Raw genomic sequence first — 10,472 nt, 5'->3', positions numbered from 1 at the left:
TCTTGCCATAATATTCTTTGCAGAAATATACCTATTGTAGGCTGCAATTACTTTGTATAGGGGCAAGCAATTTTTTTAAATGATTCACACAGCAAACAATAATATTTCTTCACGGCAGCCACTAAGCTGTTAGAGCCAGACTGGATGCCGGCCACATCTATATTGCACTTTGCCCGATTAAACCTTTTAAAAAATAGATACAAGTTATAATTTGCTAAAAAGAGTAAATAAGTAAAAGGCCAATTAAATACATCTAGTCAGGGGGCTCAACAGTGACACAGATCTCCTGATTGGGCACTCCTACCTGTGTACAGGTACTACACGTGTTTCTTATTCGTCCAAATGCTCCCTCCCAAATGCTACCTTGCTTCTGGGGTGTTGCGCAGGTGCCGGTAGGCTGAAATGGAGCCCTAATTGTATGTGAGAGATATTAGCGGGTAGTAAACTTATGACAGGTAATTTTATTATACAGTATGCTTTACCGTCTTGACGGATTCCCTGCTACTTCGAGCAGCTTACTCGACAGGCGTAGTATGGGTCTAGATTCTCTTGTGCAATATGTTGGGCGTCCTCGTGTCTGTGGCTATGTGGCCACATGCACACCTGCAGCAATCAATGTGGGATCTCACGGGCGCCACTCCTTCCTTTCCTCAGGTCCCAGAGCCCCTAGAACAGGGGTGGCCAAGTTCGGTCCTCGAGAGCCACTATCCAGCCTGTTTTCCATGTATCCCTCCTTCAGCGCAGCTGATTCTAATGTCCAGCTTATCAGCACGCTTTGCAGAAGCCTGATAACGATCCTGATCATGAATCAGATGTGTTAGTGGAGAGAAACATGGAAAATAGGCAGGATAGTGGCTCTCGAGGACCGAACTTGGCCACCCCTGCCCTAGAATGTTCCCCCTGGTCCTCAAGCCCACTATTTTACACAAACACACACACACTTATATTTAGAGGTCATCAAACTGTTGTAACTCTTCATGTTTTCGCTTCAGGAATACAGCTTTATTTTTACGTATCATAAGTGCTCAGGTTCGTGGATGCGCTGCTCTGCGCTGATTAGCAATTTTGTTGAGGAGCACGACTTTACAGCTTTAAAACAACGCTGTACAGGTACTACACGTGCTTCTTATTCGTCCAAATGCAGTTTTAATGTGTCCCTTTTGTTCTCCTGGTAAATATATCGTTCTGCGGGATCTTTTTGTTTATTATTACATCATGGTTTTCCCCGACAATGAGATTTGTCCAGCTGGAGTTGCCGTAGGTTTCACGTGACGATGATACTCCGTTCCAGGCCGCTTTGGCAAGCAGATAGGATCTCTTGCTATGATCTCATCTCCCTCTGTTCCGAGTGTATAAGTGTTTCAGGCAGGTTCAATCTTTGACGAGAGGTGTTGTTCTTGGGTGTCTCCAACGTGCTGGAATAACCTGGCTGTTGGGAATATGGCTACTGCTCTGCTTGGTGCACAGAGTGAACGGCGAACTGAACAATGGTCACTTTCGGGGGGAAGTGATCACACGGACTGCGAAAAGGATGGTATACTGTAAATCCGCTCGCCCTGTGACTGTTCAATGACTCTTATGATTTATCTGAGCAAAATGTCCATCAACTCTTTGAGCAGACATCTCAAACTCTCATCACAGCCGTCCTGATGAAACTGTCAGGGGTCTCCAGTGACAGCTAAGGCCTGCTTTGAACTTTGCCCTGCATAAACTGCTATCTACAAGGACAGGAAGGAATATGAACTTCAGTTGTTGACTCAAAGTTCTCGAGTCATCTGAGATTGGCTCTTTGAGTCATGTTTTGGTCTGTTTGGGTACGGTTTGCACTCTGTACTGTGTTGGAAAAGGAGATGTGATCTATAGCAACGCAGTTTCGGAAATTGAGAACGGCTTATGTGAATTAGGGTAGTATAAAATTTATTCTAATCTTTAATACTATATTTTCCGTTGTTTGATGCTTGTTGAATTTGGTCTTCTAATTTTTTGCCCATTTTCCTTTTAAATTTTAGCTTCTAGATTGGACTCAGATGTGGAACACTTACGGCGAATTTGCTGGTTAAATTTTTAATTTTTGATTAAGGTCGCAGCACTGTGATTTTTTAATTGGGTCATGATCTGCAAAGTTGCCTACTGTGTTTTACAAGCCCCGCTACTCTGTAGAAGAGGGGAGGATAATTAGCATTTTAAGATTACTTTTTGGTTTATTTGAAGTAGATATTCTGATCTTTTATCTTACTTTACAGTTAGTTTGTTTTTTCCTCACTCTGTGTTGCCTGGACAGGATTCAAATTTGCGCCTCAAGGTTTTGTTTTTATGAATTGTTGTTGCAAGCTAAGCAGAATCTGCTCCTGTAGTCTTGGTTTTGGCCAAATTGCCCCAATTTGTTTTTTCTTATCAACAGGACACAAGGTGTCTGTTTTGTTTTTTTTCCTCTTTGAAGCAGCAATTTGTAAGCAGCTGCAGTGCTCACATTCAGGTCTAAAATGATCAAAATTGATCTTTATCAGATGAGGAAGTCAGTTACTGGTCTGTCTGTGTGTGTCACAAAGAAAGTATGCACACAAACAAGTCATGTTGAATTAAATAAATGTAGGACTATAAGTCAGTCTGAATGTGATACTTCTACAGTATGTGAGTGAATGAATTCACAGGTGGAGAATTGAGGTGATCGGATTTTGACCATGGGAGGAAAAGTAAGTGCTGGCAAAGACAACTCATTGTGAAAATAAGGTAAGTATATTCAATTTCAGAAACAATTGAAAAATATCATTTCTAGAGCCCATGGAATTTGCCATTTAGGTGTGGAAGGAACATTGGGACACCTGGTGGACATTATTTTATGAGACAAGTTGTAAAAATGAACTGCAGGACTGCAGTGTTTATTAAAGGTATAAATATATATATAAATCTCTTCTTAGACTGTTTATGGCCCGGCCGGACATGAGCAGTTTGGGTTAAGATGATGTTGTTTTTAAACGATTTACACTGCTATAATAAAAACCAGCGTAAAAAATACAGAAATTTGAAAAGCACATTTATGCTAAATCTACAACAATAAATATCATGGTAAAATATTTGATTAATCATTATCTACTATCATAAGGGCTTCTTAGGAATATTGGATCAGACGAACCCATTTGAAAAAACAAAAACTTCATAAGATATAAAAAAGCTGGACTCCTTTTGAGGGTCATAAAAACAGGCCGTTTCCCACCCCCAATGTTCCGCTGGGGGAGTCATACGTTGAGAGGCCCCCAGTAATTAGGGAGATAGTGTCTACATTCTCCAAACTAACAGATAACCAGACAGATGTTCCTTCAAAAATAAATGATTGTGAATATGTGTGGTTGAAAGTAACTAAACGGAAATGGTCTTGTCCTCGTTGGTTAGGTCCATTTAAGGTCAAGGAGCGTACATCCTGTGCGGTGCGCTTGTATCGAAAAGGGGATACTTGGTTTCATCTCTCATCTACAAGGCCGGCTGTTTCTGGTTCAACGCTGCTGTGGGCATGGTTCTCTGGAACTGATCCCTATTTTCCAATTTTAATTTGCATTGATAAAACTATGAGTAAGACAGAACAACCTAAAATGACTAAATACACAATGGAGTCTGGGGTGGAAGCTTTAGTTTCCAAATTGATGGAGTAAGTGAATGGTTTCGGGTAACAAAGGGCCTGTCTGGTGGCAGTAATAATTGGCTACTGTTAGCAAATGCAGCAGCACAGGCTTCCGGAGAAGATTGCTTCGTATGTGTGGGCCCAAGACCTTTATTGAGGGTAATTCCTGCTAAAATAGAGGATAAATGTGTAATGGAACTGATGAATAAAACTGTCCCCAATGATAAATGCTCTAAATGGGATAAAGTTTATCCACTGGTTGATTGGCAAATTACTAAACCTATTTTTTCAAATGAAGTGGCGGAGGGTGATTTTTCATGTATTAAAATGTCAGGTACTGGGAAACAATTGGGGAAACTGAACCACACCACTCACTGCATTTCGGCAACAGATGTGGGTCGTAAATTCCAGCCTCAATCCAGAGCTGACATCTGGTGGTGGTGTGGAGACAGCCGAATATTTGATAAATTACCTCTGAATATGAAGGGATATTGTGCTCTCATCACCCTCCTTCTGCCAGTAGATATTTTCCCTACATCGGTTGATAACCTTCTGCAAATTGTTAATACTTGGCAACCAAATTTTTCTCATTCTTTTCAGAGGGCCAAAAGATCCACTTGGCAGGATCAAAATGTTCCCACGTACATAGATGCGATTGGAGTGCCACGCGGGGTCCCAGATGAGTATAAGATTGCGGACCAGGTGGCTTCAGGTTTTGAATCTTTGATTTGCTGGTGGTGTACCATTAACAAAAATGTAGATAGGATTAATTATGTACATTACAATGTTCAAAGACTAGGAAATTGGACTCAATCAGGTTTCGAAGCAGTACACGGCCAGTTGTCAGCCACATCTTTAATGACATTTCAGAATCGTATAGCCCTTGATATGTTACTTGCAGAAAGGGGTGGTGTTTGTTCAATGTTCGGAGAACAATGTTGTACTTTTATTCCTAATAATACTGCACCGGATGGAAGTTTAACCAATGCCATTGAGGGACTCCGAACACTTAATAAAAAAAATGAAAGAGCAGTCCGGTATCGATACGTCAATTTGGGATAACTGGATGGATGCTTTTGGAAGATATAAAAATTTGGTTTCATCAATTTTAATTTCTGTATCCGTATTTGCAGCTTTTTTGACAACTTGCGGTTGTTGCTGTATTCCTTGTTTGAGATCGTTGTGCACGCGGCTTATTGCCACAGCCATTGAAAAGCAAGATGTACAAAACAAGTCGTCTTATATGATGGTAGAATCTGTAACTTCTAAAGCTATGACCGCGGTGGCGACATCAGATGAAGATCCGGCTGGAATTTTTCTCTAGACTATTTCTAAGGGATTTAATGTCTTATTTTGAACAAATATATTTGTTCATTGAGGGACTAAAGACATTTAACATTTTCAATTTATATTTTTACTGTTTATGAATTTACTTATAAACATATATTGGAATATAACTGTATTGTAATGAATATAACTGTGATGATGTTGTTGTGAAGTATATTGGAACTTTTTCACCCCCTGCCAGCTGGTGAGATAGGAATGTGATGGGAGTAAAGTTCTCAAGTTCTCATGTAGATAACACTGTTGGGCTGAGGGAGTCTAGGTCTCATGGCATTACCTGTCTAATCATATATTTCCGTCTTGGACGGGGAACAGAAGTAAACAAGTCAGTAAATCACTTGTCTGTCTATTATAATTACTAACCCTTTGTCCAGCCTCAGAGGAGGAGTATGCTTTTTTCATCTATAAAGCGACTGTGTGTTTTCATATGGACAGACTCGAGGCTTAACATCATCTTCGAATGTAAGCATTAAATCTTGTGTCTTTTAGGAGCTCCTAAAATAAATTCTTTGCAAAGAAGGCTTTTTCATCAGATCGCAATTATTTTGAACACGCAAAGATTACACTTAATATAGTAATCAACTAAGACCTTCCACACGCACGCTTTCGCGCTTCGCTATATAATCCTTCTTGATTTCTGACTGAATCGACTTAAACATCGACACTGTGCGTGCGTCGCTACTTTAGAGAAGTCAAATATAATTGCTACATTTCGTGTCTGCTTACATTCGTATCAGGCGGTGCTCGTCAACATCTCTCGGCCCTGTTTTGCTTAGCTTAGCTTTGCTTAGCTTTGTTTAGGTTTGCTTAGCTTAGCTTGCTAGCCACCAAAAAAAGGAGACGCGTTTTTTTAGCGACTCATTGGCTCAGCAGACGCCAAGTGTGAAAATAGAGTGTCGCCGATATTGTGAATATGTGTGCTGCAACGAACGTGACGTGCGAAAAAGAGCTTTGTGGAGCACAGGAGGAGAACGAGCGACAACGTCAGCTGCTGGACGCTGTGTGCAAGCAGCCTCGTGTTGTGTTGAACAGAGCAGGTTTGTCGCTTGCTTAATCAACACTTTTCAACAAAATGTATTATTTTATTTTGAAAGGAATCTTCATCCGGCCACGTTGTTATCTTACATTTAAAGTTTTTGTCTGTCGCTTTGGTACATTACTCAGATCTGAATTGAATTTCTCGGAACTGCTTTTTCAATTTTCACGTCTTTATGTCACTTGTACACAGCACTAAGCGATTGCTTTTTTTTAACATGCTGAGGCAAATCTGTTGTTTCTACACACATACATGTACATACTGAAGAGGGTCTTCTGCCCAGATTTAGTCATAACTGTTTTAATTTATTTATTTTCTCAGTAGAACTTGTATCTGTGGATGTGTCTTTGAGTGATGTTGCAATTTATGCCAAGTGTCTATAATCAATGATGTGTTTAAAGTCTTATCTCATGTCCGGTGAACTCCAGGTGGACTGTATGGAACAGCCCTTCAAGATAATATAAAAAGGTTGTAAGTGTCTGTAATCGAGACACTTGCGAGAGACTCCCACCATTGCTGGGAGCTCGCTTGTGTCCGGAATATTCTGTAAAATAAATCCTTCGAAGGACCTAATCACCGATCTCCAGTCTGTATTCAGAAAATCAACATTCTCACTACCCGAAAAACAACATACACGCGGAAGACAAAGGAGTCTTCTAACAATACATACACATTTCCACACACACATACGTTTTCACAGCTTTGTTATTACTGCGCTCACGTGGCCCATGTGATAATCTTAAATATAAAATACATAACCTCACAATAAAGTGAATTTGCCAAACCTTGTGTCTCTTGTGTCCCACAGACGTCTGTGAAATATATCTTTGTCCTGAGCGGCAGGAGTCAGACTTCCCTGGCGTGAAAGAGGAGGACAACCTGGAGCCTCTCCAGGTTAAAGAAGAGGAGCAGCCACACCCTCCCAACATAAATAAAGAGGAGCAGCTGCCACTATACATTAAAGAGGAGGAAGAGTTCACAGAGTTGCCCGGGACTGATTTCCATTTGAAGACTAAAGATGAATGTCTATATGAAAACAACAAAGGGGCGGAGCCTTCAAGCAGCAGCTCAAGACAACTGATAACAACTGAAGATGATGAGGACCACCGTGGAGGATCACAAGCAGACAGCCGGTTAGCTCTAATGTCAGATGCTGAAGACGCGTCACACTCTCCTCGCACTGATGACGAACAGTCTGACGGTGACGTGACATGTCACACTGGCAGCAAATGTTGGAAATGTTCTCTATGTAAACAAACTTTTGGCAGCAACTTTCATTTGAGAAGACATATGATTAGCCACACTGGTGAAAAACCCTTTCCCTGCTCAGTTTGTGGTCGACGTTTCTCTTACAAAACAAGCTTGAAAGTGCACACAAGAACCCACACTGGAGAGAAGCGTTTTGCTTGCTCCGTTTGTGGTCAATGTTTTACTCAAAAAGGAGACTTAAAAGTGCACACAAGAAACCACACTGGAGAGAAGCCTTTTGCTTGTTCGGTTTGTGGTCAGTGTTTTACTAGAAAAGAAACCTTAAAACTGCACACAAGAACCCACACTGGAGAGAAGCCTTTTGCCTGCTCAGTTTGTGGCCGACGTTTCTCTTACAAAACAAGCTTGAAAGTGCACACAAGAACCCACACTGGAGAGAAGCCTTTTGCTTGCTCCGTTTGTGGTCAATGTTTTACTCAAAAAGGAGACTTAAAAATGCACACAAGAACCCACACTGGAGAGAAGCCTTTTGCTTGCTCGGTTTGTGGTCAATGTTTTACTCAAAAAGGAGTCTTACAAAGGCACACAAGAACCCACACTGGAGAGAAGCCTTTTGCTTGCTCCGTTTGTGGTCAATGTTTTACTCAAAAAAAAACCTTACAAAGGCACACAACAACCCACACTGGAGAGGAGCCTTTTACTTGCTCTGTTTGTGGTCAAAGATATTCAAGTAATGCCAAAGCTAAGAGGCACAGGTGTGCTGGTGAGAATAGCCGTGATTAATGAAGCTTGATATGACCTCATTTATGGATCGACTTAAAATGGTGCAAAAATCCTGTCTACCGCTGAATGAATGAAGGATCTGTGTACTTGCATCGTATATTGTATGTGTCTTGACTTAACCCTGTTATATGCGTATATTTCTTCATGTGCCGGGTCTGCTACAAAAATCAGTGATCATGGCCCTCCATGCCTCTCTGTCATCCGTTTTCCTAATAAATTCGCTAATGGGGTTCTTCTTCCGTGTTGCAGTTATTTAAGTTGTCTGTATATTTTGCCACCTTCTGTTTTTTTTACTCCACATATCTTGCCACGATTAATTTGTCTTGCCGTGATATTTGTTGACATTTTACTGTTTCATTTTATATTATAACTGTTTTGAATTTAGTTATAGCTGTGTAGATGTAGATATAACTATGTTAACTCAATTTACCTTGGTGAGTAAGAATGTGAAAATGGTTTCTTTGTTCTTTGTTTCTCCTCCCTGGGATAAGAATATGTTAAAGGTTAGTGTATGTTTAAAAGTGCTGTCAGAGTTTCTGGTCATCAGTCATCAGGTCTAAGGTCTAAAGGGCTAATCCTGTCCACATCAATTCTCCAAAAGCTGGGAGTGAACTAAAATGTGGGCTGTCAAACTCTTACCTTCTTTTTCTCTTACTCTTTTCTCAGGGAAGGGAGGGGGAGTGGTATCTTGTAACACTTTTTGAAAATTGCATAAAGATGCTGTGAGTCCGCTGTAAGGACACACTTGGAGAAATCACATCATTTGAGTGAGCTCATTGTGTCTTCGGGAATTCCTGAAATAAAACCTTGCAAGGAAACCTCTTCACCGATCTTAACTCTGATTTATTTAAACACGCAAAATATTACAAAAATACATGTAATCTTACATATTCTTTGCAGAAATATACCTATAGTAGGCTGCAATTACTTTGTATAGGGGCAAACAATTATTTAACAGATTCACGCAGCAAACAATATTATTGAGGTAATATTATTCCCAGACTGGAAGTGTTGCGCAGGTGCCGGGAGGCTGAAATGGAGCCTTAATTGTATGTGAGACATATCAGTGGGTAGTAAACTTATGACAGGTAATTTTATTATATGCTTACCGTCTTGATGGATTCCCTGCTACTTCGAGCAGCTTACTCGACAGGCGTAGTATGGGTCTAGATTCTCTTGCGCAATATGTTGGGCGTCCTCGTGTCTGTGGCTATGTGGCCACATGCGCACCGGCAGCAATCAATGTGGGATCTCACGGGCGCCACTCCTTCCTTTCCCCAGGTCCCAGAGCCCCTAGAACAGCATAGCACACGGTGTTTGTGCAGCAGCTCAAAAAGAAGCCAAAAGCCAACGAGGAAACGCTCATAGAAGTGCTCGACACACGCCCCGGGGATGTATTCACCAATATCAACAGTCTCCTGCATGCGCGCTCCTCACCTCACCCATGACAACATGTAGAAAGACTATCTTCAGCTGTCAAAAGGATCAAAACACGCAACAGTGCCACAATGTTGACTGATAGACTGAGCTCTTTGTCCCTGTTTTCTTTCAAAAAAGAATTGACCGATTCTCTGGACTATCAGGACATTATTGCTGTGTTCAACACAAAACCCTGCCGTCTCCTGCTGTAAATGTCCAAATCCAATAAGATAAGATAAGATCCACTGATTGTCACACCCATCTAAGTGGGGCGAAATTTGTTCTCCGCATTTGACCCATCCCCTGAGGGAGCGGTGAGCAGCAACAGCACCGCGCTCGGGAATCATGTGGTGATCTAACCTCCCAATTCCAACCCTTAATGCTGAGTGTCAAGCGGTCCCATTTTTATAGTCTTTGGTATGACCCGGCCGGGAATTGAACCCATGACCTCCCAGTCACAGGGGGGACACTCTAACCACTCGGCCACTGAGCTGAACAAAATAATAATAATAATAAAAAATAAAAAAATAAATAATAAATAAAAATAAAAAATAAATTAATTTTTTTTAAAAATTTTTCTAGCCTTATTGGATAAGTTCGGCGGGCCGGATTGAAACGCATAACGGGCCGTATTTGGCCCGCGGGCCGGGGTTTGCCCATGTCTGCCCTAGAATGTTCCCCCGGGTCCTCAAGCCCACTATTTTTACACAAACACACACACACACCTATATTTAGAGGTCATCAAACTGTTGTAATTCTTCATGTTTTCGCTTCAGGAATACAGCTTTATCAGTAAATCACATTTTAATGGAAAAAATATCTGCCTCAAATAAACACCAAATATCAAAATTTATAGAAACATGGTCTACGTATATAGAATTTTTTAACCTAATTCTGGTTACTTAATTCTGTCTGTTAGCGAGAGCCACTACATCGTGATAACTTACATTGATGTTTCTGCATTTGTCAATTTATTATTATATTATATTGTTAGTATGGGATTTTTTTTTTAATAGGCTTTAGGTGAACTGATGAATACACACACCCTCGCACGCACGCACACAC

The 10,472-nt window shown here is 40.9% G+C and overlaps 1 protein-coding gene across 2 annotated transcripts; it reads left to right on the top strand.

The window, feature by feature from the left end:
* Positions 1–21: 21 nt before the first annotated feature.
* Positions 22–8,814, top strand: LOC144037066 (uncharacterized). 2 transcript variants are annotated; one of them, XM_077548203.1, is made up of 2 exons: positions 22–455; positions 6,805–8,814. In XM_077548203.1, the coding sequence occupies exons 1-2, from the start codon at positions 449–451 to the stop codon at positions 7,986–7,988; spliced, it is 1,191 nt and encodes a 396-aa protein (XP_077404329.1). In that variant the 5' UTR covers positions 22–448; the 3' UTR covers positions 7,989–8,814. The 2 variants fall into 2 exon arrangements, with proteins under 2 accessions (XP_077404329.1, XP_077404328.1); XM_077548202.1 differs by lacking the exon at positions 22–455 and adding an exon at positions 860–5,997.
* The last annotated feature ends 1,658 nt before the right edge of the window (positions 8,815–10,472 follow it).

The sequence above is a fragment of the Vanacampus margaritifer genome, chromosome 17 (genome assembly GCF_051991255.1).
Source record: "Vanacampus margaritifer isolate UIUO_Vmar chromosome 17, RoL_Vmar_1.0, whole genome shotgun sequence".
Taxonomy (NCBI): Eukaryota; Metazoa; Chordata; class Actinopteri; order Syngnathiformes; family Syngnathidae; genus Vanacampus; species Vanacampus margaritifer.
This window is presented reverse-complemented; position numbering and strand designations above follow the sequence as displayed.